Genomic DNA, 20,662 nt, shown 5'->3' on the forward strand with positions numbered 1-20,662 from the left:
CTCTCTGTGTGTGTCTGTCATGAATAAATAAATAAATCTTTAAAAAATAAATAAAATAAAAAAATAATAACTAACAATTATTGAATGATGCATACCTATCAGACACTGTGGGTTTTTTTTTTTAAGATTTTATTTATTTATTCATGAGAGACACAGAGAGAGAGGCAGAGACATAGGCAGAGGGAGAAGCGGGCTCCCCTCAGGGAACCCAATGCGGGACTCAGTCCTGGATCCTGTGAGCCAAAGGCAGACATTCAACCACTGAGCCATCCAGTTGTCCCAATTATTAGTTATTATTGTAGTTCTTTTTTAACCTCTTAAGTGCTAAGCCCTTGGGAAATCTTCATAAGCATTATATTTTAATGACAGCATAATATCCTATAATTATGAATATACTAGGGTTTGCTTTTCCTTTCCTTCATATTTGAACATTTAAGTTTCTTCCAGAATTATCTTATTTGATAATAATAATATGGAAATAATAATATTTCCATAAATATTTTATTTTTTAATTTTATTTTCTGTAAATGTTTTAAAATGCAAACTTATCTTTGCATTTCTGATTAATTCCTTGGAATATAGATTGTTAGAAAAGGAATTGCTGAGTCAAAATGAACATCGTGGGGGATCCCTGGGTGGCTCAGCGGTTTAGTGCCTGCCTTCAGCCCCGGGCTTGATCCTGGAGACCCTGGATGAGTCCCACATTGGGCTCCCTGCATGGAGCCTGCTGCTTCATCTGTCTGTGTCTCAGCCTCTCTGTCTCTGTGTCTCTCTGTCTCTCTGTGTCTCTCATGAATAAATAAATAAAATCTTTAAAAAAAAAATGAACATCGTTAAAGATCTTTGATGGATGTGTAGCCAAATTGCCCTCTAGAAATTTTGCTTAACTTTATATTTTCACTCTGGCTTAGTGGTAAATTAAAGACCTATGTCAGAAAATCCTCTCCAGCCTTAAGGATTAAAAAGACATCATTATTATTTTTAGAAGGTAAAATTATCTGTAATTTTAACAATTCTTTTTTTATATAATTAAAACATTTTTATGGGACGCCTGGGTGGCTCAATTGGTTCAGCGGCTGTCTGCAGCTCAGATCTGATCCTGGGGTCCCAGAATCTAGCCCAGCGTGCATCTAGCTCCCTGCTCAGCCACCAGTTTGCTTCTCCCTCCTTTATGCCCCTCCCCCTCCTCATGTGCTCACTCACAAGTGGTCTCTTTCTCTCAAAATAAACTCTTTTAAAAAAACTAAAAATTAAAAATAAAACATTTTTGTTATTTACATTTCTTTTTAAAGGTGTATTTTTCACTTTGCCCCTTATTAAATTGAAACTTAAATAAGTTTATTACAAATTTGTGTGAATCCCTTATATATTAAGGCTATTAATTCTTCCTCTGTCATATTTATTGAAATAGTGTTCTAAATTTGTTTTTCTTTTCTGATTTTTAAAATTCAAATTAACTGTTCTTTTCCTTCCTAATTTTTCCATTGCTTTTGGGCTTAGCAAGTCCTCTCTATCCAAAGACCCATACATCTTTTTCTAATCTATATAATTTAATATTTACATTTAGCTGGAAATACATTTTTCTTTATGTGGTAAGGTGATCTCAGTACTTTCCCATGGCATGTTGCAGTTTTTCTTATTTCTATTAAATATTTATTGCATTATATTGTAATTATTTTTTTCTGTAAATTATTTTTATTGTAAATAATTTTCCATTCTCATAGGACTTAAGTTTTTATTTTTTTCATTTTTATCCCCAGCAGCTAGCGCTATACCTCTCACTTTGTAGAGAATAGTTGATAAATGAAAAAAGGAATATAAATAGCTATATATCATTTATCCTACAATATTTTTAAAAATTTTATTTATTTATTCATGAGAGACAGACAGAGAGAGAGAGAGAGGCAGAGGGAGAGAAGCAGGCTCCATGCAGGGAGCCCGATGTGGGACTTGATCCCGGGACTCCAGGATCACACCCTGGGCCAAAGGCAGGTGCTCAACCGCTGAGCCACCCAGGGATCCCTGTCCTATAAGATTTTAAAGTGCATGATGAGTCACTCATCATCAGTTCCTAGCTTTCAAAACCTTAAGGAAGATTCTGTAGCAATTTTAATTTCAAGGTAGCCTATATTCCAGAGCATTTGCCAGAATGAATTGGAATAGTCTAGTCATGAGAGAAGTAATGTGAAAATTACTTGAACCAGTAAGTGAAATTTTTACTTTATGATAAGAGGTGTATCTGACCAGTCACTGGAAGCTCTTAACCTATTATCTAAGCCACCCTCTTACTGAATATTTCCTCAAACCTACCATGATCTATTTAAAAACAGTAAATAAAAATACACCTTTATAGTGATCAGAATACTCAAGTGAACAGCTACAATTTAAATGATGACACTCAATTATTTTCAAACTTGAGATGTCACCTGGGTTCCTATTCTCCTATTTCCCCAGCTGCTATATAGATATCACTTATCTGTACTTATCCATGCCACTTCAAATCAGCAATTTCAAAACTGAAATCCTCCCTACTCATTCTGTCTACCCAACACCAAATCCTGTTTCCTCCTCTTGTGTTTCCTAGATTGGATTTCAGTATCATTAGCCACCAGTAGTTATTCTTGACCCACTAATTACACACTGACTCGGTCTCTGTACCTTATCTCTTTTACCTGCCAGTATTTTTCCTTTTCTCTCTTTCTCACTGTCCACCCTTGTAATCCCTGGACAATTATTGTAACTTCTTCATTGGTCTCCTAGCTTCCATTCTATCCTTCTTCTCAATCCATTCTACATAAATGATTTTTTAAAATATTTTATTTATTTATTAGAGACAGGGAGAGGCAGAGACACAGGCAGAGGGAGAAACAGGCTCCATGCAGGGAGCCCGACATGGGACTCGATCCCAGGACACCAGGATCACGCCCCGGGCTGAAGGCGGCCAAACCGCTGAGCCACCAGGGCTGCCCCATATAAATGATTTTTAAATGGAGTAAGCATTAGAAAAAGCCCTCTTTGTCCATCAGGATTCAGGTTCACTAAATGTAAGAGTAGAGCTTAGGTACCTGGTTTTCTGAGATGATTTCTTTGATAAAAAACCAGTGATTTACATGCTTCTTGTGTTTTCTTTTCAAAGCCCAATTATAAGTACATCATCATCCTTTGACTTAAAAGTGTTCCATGCTTCCCCCACTGCCTCTGGTAGAAAGTCCAAACTTCTTAGCTTGTGATAAAACAGGTTTCATTCACTTCCTGGCCCTAATCTACTTTTCCAGAGGCATTTCCAGCTACTCCCCCTTTAAGTGCCTTTGAGTCCACCCAACTAAGACCCAAATATGCCACGTACTTTTGGGTTTCAATCCCTTTTTCCATATCACTAAATCCATGTGGGGTGCCTGTAACTTTTTTTCTGTAGCTGGGAATCTCTTTCATCAATGATACTTCACCCTGACTGCTCTTGCCCCTACTTCTTCTAGGAAGGAATAATTGCTCTTCATTAGACTCCTCAACACTTGGTATGTGTTGTGCTGCTCTCATTACTTTGCATAATTTGTTTACATATCTGTCTTCATCAATATATGATTAGGTTATTGAGGTGAAGATACTCTTACTTAGCTTTTATAAGTAGACACCCAGTAAGAATGCTTCTTTCCAAAAAAAAAAAAAAAAAAAAGAATGCTTCTTTCCTTTTGATTAAGATCCTAAAAATTCTCTCCAAGTCTTCTTTTTATACCCACCTCTTCTGCCTACCACATTACTTCTATCTCTTATCATCCATCTACTTCTATCTTCTCATCAAAAAATTGGCATGTCTTATGAACAAAGAAGGAACCTCCCGATTTTGTACCAGGTGATGGTTGGTGGTCATTTGGGTATCACAGAACTCATTAGAGTCTAAAGATACCTTGCTACAGTAATACCTTTTCTACACCAGAGGAAGGTGTAGAAAATCTAGTAATGTGCTCAAGGTATTCAACACATTTTGCTTTTTTTTTTTTTATAAATTTTTTATTGGTGTTCAATTTACCAACATACAGAATAACACCCAGTGCTCATCCCGTCAAGTGCCCCCCTCAGTGCCCGTCACCCATTCATCCCCACCCCCCGCCCTCCTCCCCTTCCACCACCCCTAGTTCGTTTCCCAGAGTTAGGAGTCTTTATGTTCTGTCTCCCTTTCTGATATTTCCCACACATTTCTTCTCCCTTCCTTTATATTCCCTTTCACTATTATTTATATTCTCCAAATGAATGAGAACATACACTGTTTGTCCTTCTCCGATTGACTTACTTCACTCAGCATAATACCCTTCAGTTCTATCCACGTTGAAGCAAATGGTGGGTATTTGTCGTTTCTAATGGCTGAGTAATATTCCATTGTATACATAAACCACATCTTCTTTATCCATTCATCTTTCGATGGACACCGAGGCTCCTTCCACAGTTTGGCTATTGTGGACATTGCTGCTAGAAACATCGGGATGCAGGTGTCCCGGCGTTTCATTGCATCTGAATCTTTGGGGTAAATCCCCAACAGTGCAATTGCTGGGTCGTAGGGCAGGTCTATTTTTAACTCTTTGAGGAACCTCCACACAGTTTTCCAGAGTGGCTGCACCAGTTCACATTCCAACACATTTTGAATGTTAAAGAAGACCAACAAAACTCATCTGGTGACTTGCATTGATTCTCCTTTTAAGTTTCTGTAATGGGTACAGATGTCCATTTCACAAAATGTCTGTTTCACACCTGGAGGCATTCTTTTCTGCCATCTTAAGGGAACTACAAAAAAATTTTCTTAAGCCAGAAGCCATTCATGTTGTATTACATCTTCCAAGACCACATCTAAATTGTTGGCTTTCACACTGAACTGTGGGTCTAGTGGTAGATCCTATAGTAAAGACCCCCTTTATGCTTTCAAATGCCTCTTTCATCTTGGACTGCAAACCCATAGCACCTATTACTCTAGCAAAATGTGCTTGAGGTTCACAAAGACTATGAACTTTGGGGGTAATTATGATTAGCCACCAACTTACAATGTAATCATTACTATCTGGTTCTGAATATTGGAGAAGAGGCTTTGATATGTGTGCTCTAAGATAATAATTGAGTATGATATCTGCCAAGAGATAGATATGATTAATGACTTTTGTGGCATCAGACTAAGCAAAATACTACAAATCATGAAATTTTATCACATGGATCCATGTGTAAAAAATATTTAAAAGTTTTTTTTCTATTGTCATTTTTTTCCTCTAAGAATATCAGACAGGAAATTGAATGTAGTGGTATCTTGAATATTGAAAAATACTAGGTAACTGCATTAGTTCTGAAAGCAACCTGAGTGTGTCCTTATCTTATTTGGGAAATGGGTTACGAATAATAATATATTAAAGAGGCAAAGCCCATTCTATTTTCAGGAGTAAAATGTTTCTGGTGCCCTCAAGCATGAAAAGCTGTGGTGTTGGATTTGTTTCTCTAATAGGAATTGTCTCCTTGTTCCATTTGGACAATTGATTTAAAAGGACTAGAGGCAAAAATATAAATTTAGGACTAAAATTAAGTTAATTTCTATGTTTATTTTTATTATTAGTCCAAAACAATTGATTGACTGATTATAACTCAGCACAGCCACCAGCATTAATAGGCTTAAAAGTTTGGGAGCAATATTGGATATCAGCCTGGAAGATAGGTAGGGAGATAAATTATGTGGAATTAAATTCTAGCCTAGAAAGGCATATTTCAGTTTTGAATGTCTTACTTTGTGACTTGTCACATAAAGGGAGGAATGTGTAAAATAAGCATAGTGCTATAGCATAAAAATCAAGAGACCTAAATCTGTTCTCTGTAAATTACTTTCCATCTTTCATCCTCTCCATTAAATGGAAAATCATATATTTCCCTACCCAGAAATGAAATTGGGTTTAAAAAAAAGGGGTGGGGAGGAGTATATATAGACAGATATAGAGCTAGATAGGTAAGTAGGTAGGTACACAGGTAGGTAGACTGATCCATTCCTCTTAACCTTTCCTTTAGATAGGTTGGCTTTACCGGAACATTTTCCCTTGATTCTCTTTTTGAGTGTTCTATAAAACCTGCAAAACAGCAAAGGCTCTTGTCCCTTAATATTCACCAAGACTTGCTAAGTATAACCTCTACAAAAACACTTTACATAATTAAGTCAGCACTTAACTATAAGGAGAAACCAGGAGCTAGTTCCCAAGCACCTAAATATGAGAGAAGGACTTTTCTGCTTCACTTTTCGGCTTTGATGGACATATTTCTCCGAAAAGTACTTTCAATTCAGGAGAGGAAGTGAGAGTTTTCCCAGGAGTAATATTTAGCAATAGTCATGTGGCTCCAAATGCAAGACAGAAACCCTTTGTAGCTAACATAGTAGGGAGGGAGAGAAGCTGAAGATGGCTGAAAGGCAAAATCATAGATTCCTTTTGGTAAGTTTGGATTCATTCATTTAAGACTCTCCAAGAGAGAGCAACTGACCTTGACTCCGGAAAACCAGCTCTAAAGACCAGTTATTAAATACACTTGCCTTCAAATGTAAATTTGGATTAGGTTATAAAAGAAAGCGTTCTAATTAGAGGATAAATATGAGGTATGGGTTAATTGTTAAGATTCTAGTAAAGGACTAATAAGAGAATTTAACATTTTACAGTCTGTTTTGGTATAAAGTGTGGAAATTAAATCCAAGGGAAGACAGTGAACTCTAACCAAATCAGGAAAAACATACACATTGCTGTTGTGATCTGTATAATGTACCACAAACATCAAACACCTCATAACCCTGGAAACACCTAAAATGCAGAGAAACTGCATGTTAAGTAGCAATTCAGGCTTGTATACTGAACTATGAAACAAAAGCCAGCGGAGTTATATCCCTGTCGTGTGTGTGTGTGTGTGTGTGTGTGTGTGTGTGTGTGTGTGTGTTCACTAGTCTCTCCTCCTGATACAGCATAGCGTTGTGGTCCATTGGCTTTGAACTAGAGAACCCATCTGGTGGAGTTTGCTTGGGCTGTGCATATTGATTCCCACCCCTCCTTCCCGTGGCTCCCACTGTGCTTATCAGGGGGAATGATAGTTGGTTCCTTTGCTTTTATCACTCTTTCATTTGTTTCCCTCGGTCATGTTGGTAATTATTAATATAATGTAAATGTCTTTTCTTTCAGTCCGCCTCGCCCTCTGGCTAATATGAATGACACCATGGTGAGCCACATGTCCTCTGGAGTGCCCACCCCCACCAAGAGGTATGTAGGGTTCCTGCCTCAGTCACTGCTCAGAGTTGTCCTGGCCTGGAAGCAGAGCATTCCATGGGACAGAAAGGATGGGCTTGCTTTCTCCTCCTTTAACTGTCTTTTAGTATTATTTTCTAATTTTTTTCTTCCTTTTTTTCCTACTAACTCATAAATATAGCAACCAAAGGAGTCTGCTTGTGAGTGATGCCTGGGGTGGAAACTCTTCATTTGTGACAGGCAGTTGGATATAGTGTCAAAGCAGATTAGGCACTTGAGAGATTGTTTTTTTAACATTAAACAATATTTTGATGACCACAAATTTCAACAATTTTGCATTTTTGTTTTTTGTAAATGTCAAAGATTGTTTCTGCTTCCTGATGAGACTGTGTAAATTGAATTAATCCCTGATAGTCTCTTAAATCATTCTGTATATGATTCATAAACATTTAACTGGAAAGCCTAAGTCTCTCTCTTAGTTATACAAGTAGTTTCCTTTAGGGTCCTACAAGGAACTAGAATGGTGTACTCCTTTCTTTTCTTTATTTAATTTACCCTTCTCCTAAATTCTCTTAGGCAGGACTTAAAAGAACTCTATAAAATGGCTTACTTTCTGTTTGATTTAAGCTGTCCCATAATCAAAGCATTGCAGAAACTCCCTCAAGGGCACAGCCATTAAAGAATTCTTTCTAACAGTCATCATCCAAAAAGAAAACAAAACAAAACAACGAAGACATTTCAGTGGACTCCCCAAGTTCTTGCTGAAGAAAACTACTTCGTGCCATATGTACTGATTGCGTTGGATTAATTCAGTTATAGAAGTGTCCTCTGCTTAGTGATACTTTGACTTAACATATATAATACTTAAGATCAACTGTATTTGCTCCCATTGGCTAAAACTCCTGGAGCACTGTTTCCCAAACTTGACTGATGGGAAGACCAGAAGAATCACCTAGGTCAGTTGTTAAAAATACAGTTTTCTGGGACCACATCAGACCCAGTGACTCCTGAGATCCTGAGAAGCTACACCTCTAACAATAAGTATTCCAGGTGATTCTTACCATTCAAGTACATTTGGGAGAGAGCTTTGGAAGGAAGCTAAGGAGTACACTGTCAGGCTACCCTGAAATAGAGGAGTTAGGGACATAAATCAGTCAGAATGACCTGATGATACAGTGCTACCCACTAAGAGTCTCAAGACTGACTAGGTAAGAGTGCTTGCCCATAGCCTTCCTGAGATACGACCAGTAGGGAACAACCACACTGCTTCTTTTGGGGCAGAGTTGGGTAATATCATTGACTAGAACATAGACTTGAGCCAGGCCATCTGCATTTGAATCCTGACACTCATGTGACCTTAAACAAAATTTGCACCTTCATTTTTTAAATTTATAGAATGGCGACAATAATAGTGTCTACCTTGTGCAGTAATGTGAGAATTTAAGATACTGTTTTCATTATTTAGGAAGTAAACTAGTGAGAGAGCAGGTAGGTAAGAAAAGTAATTTACAATACCCTTTCAAGGAAGAATGGAGAGCTTCTGGAAAGATACAGAACAATGCAACCTCTCCCACCTACCTAGGTATGACAACAACTCTTGCTGGCCTTAGTCCTTAGTTTTTTATGTTAAAACACCCATAGCATTCAAATCCAGACCCAGAATCTAAATAGCAACTCAGGGATGTTTCCATTTCAAAACCAGGAAGCTAAGGTGGATTATGGAAACAAGTCAGCTTGCAGGTGGTAGGTTAGTGTTAGCAATGCCATCTATTAGGGTTTCACTTCATCTGAGTTGTTCCCTTCATTTACTAGTTTTGTCATTCAAGTCAGTTGAGTCCCTGAAGGTCCTAAGTGCCTGGTGACTAAGGCACCAGACATTTGGTGACCACAGCTGAATGTTCCTACCAGAGGCTGTTAGAGGGGTTACCTCTTTCTAGACAATATTTTATTTCTTGAGAAGACTGAAAGAGGGGACTTGGGACCAATAATAATTGCTCCTGTGGAAGGCCAGCCTTTATGCTGGATGATCCAGTATTCAGCCCAAGGTTTAGGATCAAGTGGCCAGTGGCGATTGTCAGTCACAAAATCTCTACCATTTTTTAAAGTTATTTCGGATGGTATTCGATAGCCTGGATTAAGACTTTATTTTGAAGTCAATATTTTCTCTAGTATCCCTTTTTTTTAAGATTTTTTTTTAAAGATTTTATTTATTTATTCATGAGAGACACAGAGAGAAAGAGAGGCAGAGACACAGGCAGAGGGAGAAGCAGACTCCATGCAGGGAGCTCGACATGGGACTTGATCCAGGGTCTCCAGGATCACACCTCAAGCTGCAGGCAGCGCTAAGCCGCTGCGCCACTGGGGCCACCCTTTTTTTTTTTAAAGATTTTTATTTATTTATCCATGAGAGAGGCACAGGCAGAGGGAGAAGCAGGCTCCTGATGTGGGATTCTATCCGAGTCTCCAGTATCAGGCCTTGGGCTGAAGGTGGCACTAAACCACTGAGCCACCCGGGCTGCCCTCTAGTACCTCTTTCAAGCCCAACTAAGTTTAGCAGACTTGGTCAGTCCTCAGGGTGGTTATCACAGACTGCATGGGGATTGAGCAGCAGAGCAAAGGCAGCCTGAGCCCTTAGCAGGCCAAAAAAGAAGAACGAGCACTGTCATTTATCAAGAAAATTAGTTGCTTGAGTAGAAGCCATATAGGAACAAGATGCTCCCATCCTAAGGATATAGTCCTTAGATTTTTAGGAGATTTCATTTATATTCTGGATGAGATCATGATGTAACATGTGGACATTAATTGCGTAATTCATCGATCTGGCTCTTCATGGCCCATTTTACCAAACCAGTATAAATATCCATCTAGAATTCTATTTATTCTCTTAAGAACTCATCAGTTTTTCTTTCCTCCTCTGGATGTCGTCAGGCCTATGTCTCTAGAGTCTGATGAAAACTAGGAACCCAGCGCCACAGCCCAGTCACAGGACCTCCTCTACTGGGGCAGAGAACCCTCAAGGGAATTAAAGCTACTCTCCAGAAATAAGAGGTTTCCTTTAGAACTCAGTGTAAGACATAAATCACTAAATCAGACAAGAACATACACAGTAATAAAAATGCAGAAAAAATTTAAGAACTACAGTTTCTACCATTTCAATAGGCAGTGCATATAAAAACAGCAATAGCTACAAGGGTCAAAAATACTGTTAGTCCAAATAGAAGATTGTCGCAAATGTGAGTTACTTTTTATTTTTATTCATTTATTTTTTAAAAATTTATTTAAGACAGAGAGAGGACACGTGCACATGATGGAGTGAGGGACAAAGGGAGAGGGAGAGAGAAAGAATCTTCAAGCAGTCTCATTCCTGAGCACAGAATCCAGTGTGTGATCCCTCCACTCTGAGATCAAGACGTGAGCCAAAATTAAGAGTCACATGCTTAACCAACTGAGTCACCCAGGCACCCCAACAGTTACGTTCTTTTTTTTTTTTTCAAATATTATTTATTTATTCATGAGAGACACACAGAGAGAGGCAGAGACACAGGCAGAGAGAGAAGCAGGCTCCTTTCAGGGAGCCTGATAAGGGACTCGATCCCAGGACCCTGGGATCATGACCTGAACCAAAGGCAGATGCTCAACCATTGAGCCACCCAGTTGTCCCCAACAGTTACTTTTTAAAGAAGAAAACCTTATCAGTTGCAAAGCTTCTGTCTCTCCTTTGAGATAACATGAATTATGTTCCTAGAGGGTCCCCTGCAGGGATTTGCTGTGCACAATATTTTTCTAGTATGCCTATGTTGAAATTGCTATAATTGAAAAGAAATTTCATGTTTGCTTTGGTCTAAATAGTTTCTGGAAATTTGCTTTCTTTTAAAAGAACCAGAACAATACACTTAGAAACAAACAACAAAAAACTTTCAAAACTTTAAAACAGAGGCTTAAAATCCTCCCCTTCTACCTGTTTCCTCTGAGGCTTGCTTCGGTTCCTCTTTTTCCACAGAGTCCAGAATGTAAATAGTGATATTATTCTCTGGACTATTGTAGTGTTCTGAGTCATAATGTACTTTCAGAGCAATATGGAAAATGATATCAATATTTTTTATTTTTTAATGTCTTCTAAAGCCTTAGCTTTATTTATGAATATTTAAACTTGCACAATTCTGTGGGTGTTTCATAGAACTATGACAATAACAAAAACTTCCAATATGAAACTTTTTGCTTTTATGCATTTGGTTGGTATATTAGTATCAACTCTTTTTAGCTTCAGGTATTAAAATTTAACTTCAAGAAGCACAAACCCCATTAAGCAAGATGAAAAGTTTTTATGGGACTCCTGAGTGGCTCAGTGGTGGAGTGTCTGCCTGCCACTCAGGGCGTGATCCTGGTCTGGGATCGAGTCCTGCACTAGGCTCCCTGCGAGGAGCCTGTTTCTCCCTCTGCCTATGTCTCTGCCTCTCTCTCTCTTTCTCTCTCTGTGTCTCTCATGAATAAATAAATAAATAAAATATTTTTTTAAAAAGTTTTACTGATCTGTTCTATAACATGTGTTCATAATTAATACCATACTGTACACTTAAAAATGTGTTAAGAGGGTTGATCTCATGTTACTTGTTGTTATTATAGTTAAAAAAAAAAAAAGGAAAAAAGGGAGAAACTGACAAAGACAAAGACAAAAGCAGGAAGCAAAGAACAGAAGTGTCCCTGGATCATAAAAGCACTGAAAGGCTGCCAGGATGCCCATCTGTGGCTTCTTCATCTCCTGATTACTCTAGAATGCTGTCTTCATTCCCTGCAGCTCCTCTATACTGCCAGTGGCTTCAGATGTACAGCCACAGAATCATCACTCAAGAGGTTGTGCCTTTCCTACCTCGGATTAGAGAACTCCAAGGAAAGAGTCTTACTGTCCTGGATTGTTTTACTGGCCATTGGATTATATGTGATAGGCCACACCCATTATACCTACATCATTAAAACAGGTGCATTTCCCCCCAGAAAGGTTATACTGAACAGAAGAGAGAGGCCATGGGAAAGACAAATAACAGAAGTTGTTGGCAGACCAGTTTTGCTACCCAGCACCCCAAAGTGTGCAAAAGTGTGTACATACACACATACTGTCTCATACCATTTCCAGGGTTTTCCTGGAATGCAGCATTCCACATACAACTGCAAATTCATGCACCCCTCTCCCAGAAGTCTGTCCACCTCCTGTGATAGCCCTTGGCCCTGGATACTTAGGCTATGTCCATTCATCCAGGTCAGCTCTCCATATGTCTTTTTGTGACTCATTCACCCATCCTAAATTGAAGCAAATAATAAGTTATGAGCACTGTGCACCCACTATACAAGGTGAAGGTTGAAAAGTAGGATAATTTGAATAGTGGAGAAATGGAAGTGATAGAAAACATGGCATATCAAGCCACATTTGCCTTTATTTCCTTTTGAAACACGACCAAAATGACAGCCAAGAGATTATTTTGAGTAAAAACCCACAAGAAGAAAGAAAAATGGAAGATGAGACAATAGCAACGAGAATTTGGGAGCAGAAGCAGATTGGTGAGTGGAAACTGATTTTGCAGACTGGAGAAGACCAAAGCCTCAGCTGATAGTGAGAGGAGCCCAGAAGAAAGCCCTCCCCAGGAGTGAGAGGGCAGAATGACCGGCTAGAAGTCTATACAGGAGGCACTTAGAACCACAGAACGTCTACACAACTGGGTAACTGCCCCTACCCCACTCTGCCAAAGAGTTGAGGTTTATGTTTGGATTTTCTGGAACAATACAACCCCCATAAGACCCTAATTGTCTTAATTATCTCACCCTTGGTGGGCAGAGACAACTGGCTCTTAGACAACCCAGCTCCCTTCCTTCCCACATCACTCTGAAGACTTGAAGAAATCACTGCTCCATCCTGTTATTCCTCTCAAGGTGCTTGGAACTTTGGCCATAAGGAGCAGAAGATCTCAGTCCCAGGATCCTAGAGGCTATAGTTTAACCAGTTGCTTTTCTCAGCAGCCGTGTAGCAAAGATTGAAGTATTCCCTCCCTCTGATGGAGACACTTTTGCTACCATCCACACCTCAACTTGACTCAGCTAGTTCCACTCAGTGTTACTCCCCACTTCTAGTATTTCTATTTTAGTCAGAAACCTTGGCTGTAAGTGACAGAAGCTCAATTTGAATTAGCTTCAGGAAAATAAGGAGGTTTTTTTGTTTTTTGTTTTTTTTCTTAATAGAGGGAAAGAGTTTATGCACATGTGAGCAGGGGAGGGGCAGAGGAAGAGAGAGAAGGAGAGAAGCCAGCTTTGCACTGAGCACAAGCCCAACGTGGTGCTCAGGACCCTGAGATCACAACCTGAGCCAAAGCCAAGAGTCAGACACTCAACTGATTGTGCCACCCAGGCGCCCCTGAAGGTTTTTTGTTTTTGTAGCCAAACTGGGAAGAGCATAGTGGTATGTGGCTGGGCCTCAGGAAGGACCAGAGCCAGCCAAGGGAGCTCTAACTCACTTAGGTGTTTCCTTGCCTCCACTTGGCTACCCTAATGCTCCTTGCTCATCTCTGGTGTGTGTTAACTGCTTCTTCCCTAACATAGCTACCTTTCAGCATGGGAGGGGATATATCCCTGAGACCTGTATGTTTATACTTCATAACCTTACTACCCTATAGTGATTGACCTTCTCTTTGTTCCAACTTGAAAACTCCCAATGAAAGTTCTTTTTGGTCCATCTTGGATCATGTTACCCATCCATGGGTTATCTGTTTGGGGCCCCATCTAGAATTACATGGTTGAATGGGTAGGGGTCAGTTCTCCAAAGAAGGGGATCTGCTGTCTTTGGAGAACATAGGGTGCTGAGGAAACACATAGCTATAGACTCCTTTTTGGGTGATTTCTGAAAAAAATTGCATTCGTAAATATATCACCCCTCCAGTAGCATAGATTGTTAGGAGGTCCTTTTTCGCCCTACCACCTAATTTTTATTTCTCTCAAGAGTTAAATAATGCTTTCTATTCTGTCAGTTTATAAAGATTTATTGTGTTGGGATATAACACTGTCTTTGGGTGCTAACAGGTAAATATTAGAGCCATTAATTTTAGGTTGTCACCAATTGCTAGGAATCTTAAGTAGAGGCAAGATTTTGTCAGTCAAGAGTTTTTAACTTTAACACATACAAGAAGGAAAAGGCATTTTAGGGGAGGGGAGGGAGAGAAGCGCAGGGAGAGAGAATCCCAAGCAGGCCCCATGCCTGATATGGGGCTTGATCTCACTGCCCTGAAATTGTGACCTGAGCCAAAATGAAGAGTCAGATGCTTAACTGACTGAGCCATCCAGGTGCCCTGGGAAAACATTTTTAAAGTCCAGAAGAGACCATAGTATAAATATTATTTCTGAGCTGAAAACATAGAGATGAGTTGCACTATAATAGTATTAAAATGGCTTTCTGAGTGGGCACCAACATAAAGATTTTATCTTGGTATCTACAGAATGACAATTGCTACGATCTGTTGTGTTTTAGACTGAAGACAAGCAGAGGTTATTGGCACAATTTAAAAAGGAGGCAAACTAAATTAGTTAAGCCAGAAACTCTCCATTTTTGGACTCAGGCTATTGATCTTCTTCCCTCCCGTGAAATGAGAATAAGAAGAGTTTGGTTGATGGGGCACCAGGGTGGCTCAGTTAGTTTTGCATCTGACTCTTGATCTCAGCTTGGGTCTTGATCTCAGGGGTCGTGAGTTCAAGCTCTGCATTGGGCTCCATGCTGAGCATGGAACCTACTTAAAAAAAAATGTAAATGAAAAAAGTAATTAATTAAAGAAGAGTTTAGTTGAAAAGCAAGAATTAATGAGGACTTAAGCATGATCATGAAACAACTAGCTTGCATGAATTCTTCATGAGGATCTCTCCAAGACAACAGAAGAATTACTTTTTTCTCCAATCTATTTTTGAAAGACAGAAAAGCAGAGTAATTGAAAATTAACACATAATCTTATGGGGCTGCAGGGTCCTCAGTGTTGGCAGATTTCCAAAGTCCATCTGATGGCCCAGGCAAACAGCCAGGTTTCAGCTGCTTCTGGGCTGGGATTAAATTCCATTTCCATTCAAGCATTTAAGGTAAACCCTTCAGCAATTCTAACTCAAGTTAGTACAAACAAAAAGCTTGAGTATTTCTAAGTCCATACTTTAAAGCTTAAGTTTGAAAAATTGAAGCTTACAGAAGCATAGTAACCAATAGTTTCCTCCTCTCACTAAACTGAGGCTAGCGGTTCTCAATGTGAACAAGAATTACATCCATTATGAACTGTCAGCAAAACAAAGGGGAAGAAGGAATAGGTCTGGGGAGAGAAACCATGAGTTCAGTGTAGCCATGTGCAAATTGAGATGCCTGAGAGATCCTGAGAGTGAAGACAGGCTTTATGGATTTGGGATGTGGGGGGTCAAGGAAGGAGATGGATGATTCTCCTCCAGGTTCCTTTCTGGCTTAAGTTAAGGTATTTGTAGTTGAAACACAGGAGGAAGATTTGGGCAAGAAGATAGCAAGATTATGTTGAGGTAGAAGTGCCTGAGGGACACAGAGGAACCAGACCTTACCATGAATTCTTGTCATCCTGACTCTTTCAGTTACTTCAGATTCACACTAGCAAAGAGCAGACAGGTACTCAGATCCAACAAACAACCGGTAGAACCTAAATACACCCACCCCACCCCACCCACACACAATTTGATCCATTTTTCATATCTGCTTTGGAGGCTATTAACTTAAATACCTCTTGACCACATGCCCTCCTTAGAAGCTGACTCAGTGCAGCATGCTGCTTTATAGTGATGTGCCAAGGGCTTGCACAAATCACAGAAATACCATAGCAGTGCTGAAACTCCTATGGTGATCCAGTTTAACCAATGTTTTTCATTCCTCTTAATGTCAAACTATTAAAATATTTCAACTTACTGTAGTAAAGCAGATATGTAAAACAAATCAGTGCTGGGATGCCTGGGTGGCTCAGCGTGTGATCCCGGTCCTGGGATCAAGTCCCACATTGGGTTCCCTGCAAAGAACCTGCCTCTCCCTCTACGTCTCTGCTTCTCTCCGTGTGTCTCTCATGAATATATAAATAAAATCTTTTTTTAAAATAAAAAAATAAAATAATATAAATAAAACAAATCAGTGTTGTGGTTAAAAAAATGTTAATTATTCTGTGGATCTAATTAGGAAATCTCCAGTCTACTTCCCACCTCACCCCCAAAAACCAGAGGGCTTTTTCTGAAATGCAAATCTAATGAAATTACTCTTCTGGTCAAAATTTTCCAATGGCTCTTTCATTCTTCTGCATTGTCCAATAGCATGGAGACCAATATGGTAGCCACTAGCCATGTGAGGCTGTTGAGCACTTGAAATGTGAAAAGTGTGACAGAGGAAGTGAAATTTTAATTTTATTTAATTTGAATTAATTTGAATTTAATGTGGTTAGTGGCAACAGAGTTCTACAGGATTAGGCCCATATTCTTCAATGTGGCTTATGAAGCTATTTGAAACCTTGCCAGCCTCCTCAGCCCTGCCTTATTTCACTCTTTTTATTGGCTTCTACACGGAGAATTACTCAGATCCCTAATAGCTCTCTAAGCAGATTTCTGCATATGCTGCTTCTGCCTTTAGTGCCTGCCTACCCTTCCCTTTATTCCCCTCTCTGTCATCTAATTCTTCCTTCTTATCTTAGCTTCAACTCCTCCAGGCAGCCTTCCCTGATACTTAAAACTAGATTAAGTGTTCTTCCTCTGTGATCCATAGCATCTGTATATATCAGTGTACTGTAACTACCGTTTGTTAGATGCCTTTCTAGACAGACTATAAGCTCATTGAAGGTGAGGACTCACCAGGCTTTATCCAGAAACTTACTTTTCTCCAAATCTTGCTATTGCTGGCCCCTTAATCAGTCTTCCTCTGTTAGGAAAAAGATTTTCTTCTTCAGTTACTTCAAGCACATGGCATCTTACAGCATTGCCTTCTTTCTTTTTTTTTTTTTTTTTTTTTTAAGATTTTATTTATTTATTCATAGAGACACACACAGAGAGAGAGAGGCAGAGACACACAGAGAAGCAGGCACCATGCAGAGCCTGATGTGGGACTCGATCCAGGGTCTCCAGGATCACGCCCCGGGCTGCAGGCGGCGCTAAACCACTGTGCCACTAGGGCTGCCCACAGCATTGCCTTCTTATTCCATTCAGAGCAGAGAAATAAGGGACATGAGTTATATTGAAGTATTTGGGTATACTCCAGCACTGCATTGTTCACTCTCTAGCTGCCTGCACCCCTGGTTATTTGTCACTTTCCTCTGTAAATATGAGAAACCTGACTCTTATCATCTGCCATCCATGTACCTATTTGCTTACCCCTGGTAGCATGGATAGTGATTTCAAAATTGATTTATTTCTTTAGTAGATTACTGAGTTATAATTCATTCACCATACGACCCATCCACTTAAAATGTATGATTCAGTGGTTTTTGGTGTATTCACAGAGTTGTGTAGCCATCACCACAATCAATTTTAGAACATTTTCATCACCCCCCAGATTGATTTACTACTAAAATATCACTCACTGCAGTGTGGAGAATTAACTGTGGTGGGCAAGAGCAGAAGAAGAAAGCAAGCAAGGGCTATTGGGTGGTCCAAGTGGCACTTGCAAGACTCTCCAGATGAGAAAGGATGGCAGCATTGGGGGCTTGAGCTTAATGGTTGGGTGAGTGGTGATGCTGTTCACTTAAACTGGTCATTGGGGGGGTGCAGCAGGTGAGGAAGTGGGTGGAGGGAGTCAGGGATTCTAGTTTGAACATGTTAAGTTTGGGATGCCTCTTAGGCAGCCATGTGGAGATGCTGAATTGGTCCTCAAATACACAATCCTGGAGCTCCAGGGAGAGGGCAGGGCTGGAGATGCAAAGTTGTGAGGATTACAGTAATACCTTTTTGGTAAGATTATCCTGAGAATAAGCAAAAGAGCATATGTGAAATTCTCTGATAGGGTCACAGGTGCTTTGTTGATAATGACTACTACATTATCTTCTTTAATCCTTCCTATAGTCTCTGAAGTAAGTAATACATGAAGTATTAACTTCATGTAGATTTTATATTCTTATTATTTTACAGATGAGGGGACTAAAGCAGAGAGATTAATGTCCAGGCTCACACAGCAAGCAGATGCATGTGGATTACACCCAAGACTGCCTCCCTCCAAAGCCCATGCTCTCCTGCCTCCTGCCTAGTAATGAGTCAGGCTCCTGGGACTACAAACTGCCACTCCAGACACAGCCTCTGCTTCTGACTTTGTCCACACCACAGCTGACCTTTCATCCCCTCTGTCTCTACTCACATCCCTTCCCCTTGTTTCCTGTCTCCACAGAGGTGCCTCTTCTGTCAAAGGTACCGTCTCTTGCTGCCAATAGAGCTTCTCCTGAAGCCATGAGACATTCTCCCCTAGACTAGGAAGCCCCCTTTCTTTTGGAGAGTGGGTCTCACACTGGAGTGTGCATCAGGAGCACCTGGAAGCTGGTTTCAAATGCGTAGAGCTGGGAGGGTGCCTTACAAGGGAGAAAATGCTCCTCAGTTTCCCCGAAAGGAATGTGTTCTTATCGTAATCACTCCTCTTTTAACTCTGGTTTATGCTACTCACCCTTCCTTTTACTGATCTCCCTAATTGGATAAAATTCTACTATTATGTCTTCTTTTTTTTCTCTTCTTAAGTAATCTCTACACGTAACACTGGGCTTGAACTCATGATCCTGAGATCAAGAGTCACTTGGTCTGCCGACTGAGACAGCCAGGCATCTCCTGGTATGTCTTCTTAAAGGACAGTGTCCCTCCCATCATAACATTTTCTACATTTGCCATTTTACATTTATTTGTTTGATCATCTCTTTTTCTACTAGATGGTTAGCACCAAGAGAGCGGCAGCTGTGTCTGGGCTCTGCTTGAGTGGTATACTTGTCTCCTGGCACAGTGCCTGACACCTTGTAGGTGCTCTAGACATTGACTCAAATGCCCAATTTCCACCAGAAGTGCTGCTACAACTATTATATATTCAGCCATGAAAATCACCTACTTTTATCGATTAAATTGACATTTGTCAGCTTAGAACTATTATTATTATTATTTTATATTTATTACTTATATGTGATTCCAAACTATTCCAAACTACTGACTTTGCTTTAGAAAAACAGATTTCTTTTTTTTTTTTTAATGTATTATTATTTAACAGAGAGCACAATCAGGGGGAACTACAGAGGCAGAGAGAGAAGCAAGCTCCCCATCAAGCAGGAAGCCCAATGTGAGGCTCAATCCCAGGGTCCTAGGATCATGACTTGAGCCAAAGGCAGACACTCAACTGACTGAGCCACCTAGGTGCACTGAAAAAAACAGATTTCTAAAGCAAAACCTATTTGTAAGTTGGGGATTATATAGAAATTTATATTGTATCAAAAGGAAAGCATTTAAATTCAAATCTAGAAAAGAACCTTTGAATATGAGTATGTATATTACATATATTATCTAACATAACACCCACACCCCAACAGAGGATTGTCAGAAAATTCATGGACCCTTATTTACTATAGACAGCTACTGATAATGCTTTTTATTTTGGTTTAGATCCCGAGTTATCTGGAAAATGACACTACCTCTGAATCGCAGTCTTCATAGAAAGTTAAAATGAAGTTTAATGGACTGTTGCTTCTATAGTTAATGCTTCCAGTTTCCTGCCATTCATTCCCTTTGGAACATCCCCTGGTCAGATTTTCATTTCCTGCTCACTGCCAAAACCTGTTCTGTCAAGGAGACCAGTGACTTCCTCAATGTTAAATACAATGATGAATTTTCAGGACTTAATCTGACTTGATCCATCAGTAGCCAATGATTACTCCCTTCTACTTGAGACTGTTTCTGGACTTGCCTCCAGGTATCTTGCTCTTCCAGTTCTTCTCTTTCTTTGGGGCCCCCTTAGCTGGTTTTTCCATACCTCCTTGAATTCTAAATGTTGGTATGCCAGAGGGACTACTTCCCTTTTCTGTTTGTCCTCCCTGTAGGTGATCGCAACTGAACTCACGGCTTTTAATACTGTCTACATGCCGGTAACTTCCACACTTCTTTTTCTGGCCCAGACCTTTTTGCTGAGCTCTGACCTCGTAGATCTTTTCACTAGGCAATACCTTCTCCTAGGTGTCTAATTCAAATCTCACAATTAGCATGTTCCAAAACTGACTCCTGTGTCTCCCCCTACCAAACTTGCCTCTCTCTCAATCTTCCTCATCTCAGTTAATACAATCTCATTCCTATAGTGGCTCAGTCAAAACTCCTGATGTTTCTCCCATCTAAAGTGTCAAATACTTAGATCAGCTTTATCCAAAAACACTGTCAAAATCTGTCCAGGATCTTGCCATTTCTTA

General features: G+C 39.7%; 1 protein-coding gene across 23 annotated transcripts in view; it reads left to right on the forward strand.

Annotated features, from left to right (window-relative positions):
- The window catches only part of DTNB (dystrobrevin beta), a 235,857-nt gene that overhangs the window by 152,049 nt on the left and 63,146 nt on the right, over positions 1–20,662 (forward strand). For all 23 annotated transcript variants that reach the window (XM_072767483.1, XM_072767486.1, XM_072767494.1 and 20 more), the window contains one exon: positions 7,179–7,256. In XM_072767483.1, the coding sequence (XP_072623584.1) occupies positions 7,179–7,256 (78 nt within the window). The remainder of the gene's footprint in view (positions 1–7,178; positions 7,257–20,662) is intronic.

This window comes from Vulpes vulpes, chromosome 8 (genome assembly GCF_048418805.1).
Source record: "Vulpes vulpes isolate BD-2025 chromosome 8, VulVul3, whole genome shotgun sequence".
In the NCBI taxonomy this organism is placed as follows: Eukaryota; Metazoa; Chordata; class Mammalia; order Carnivora; family Canidae; genus Vulpes; species Vulpes vulpes.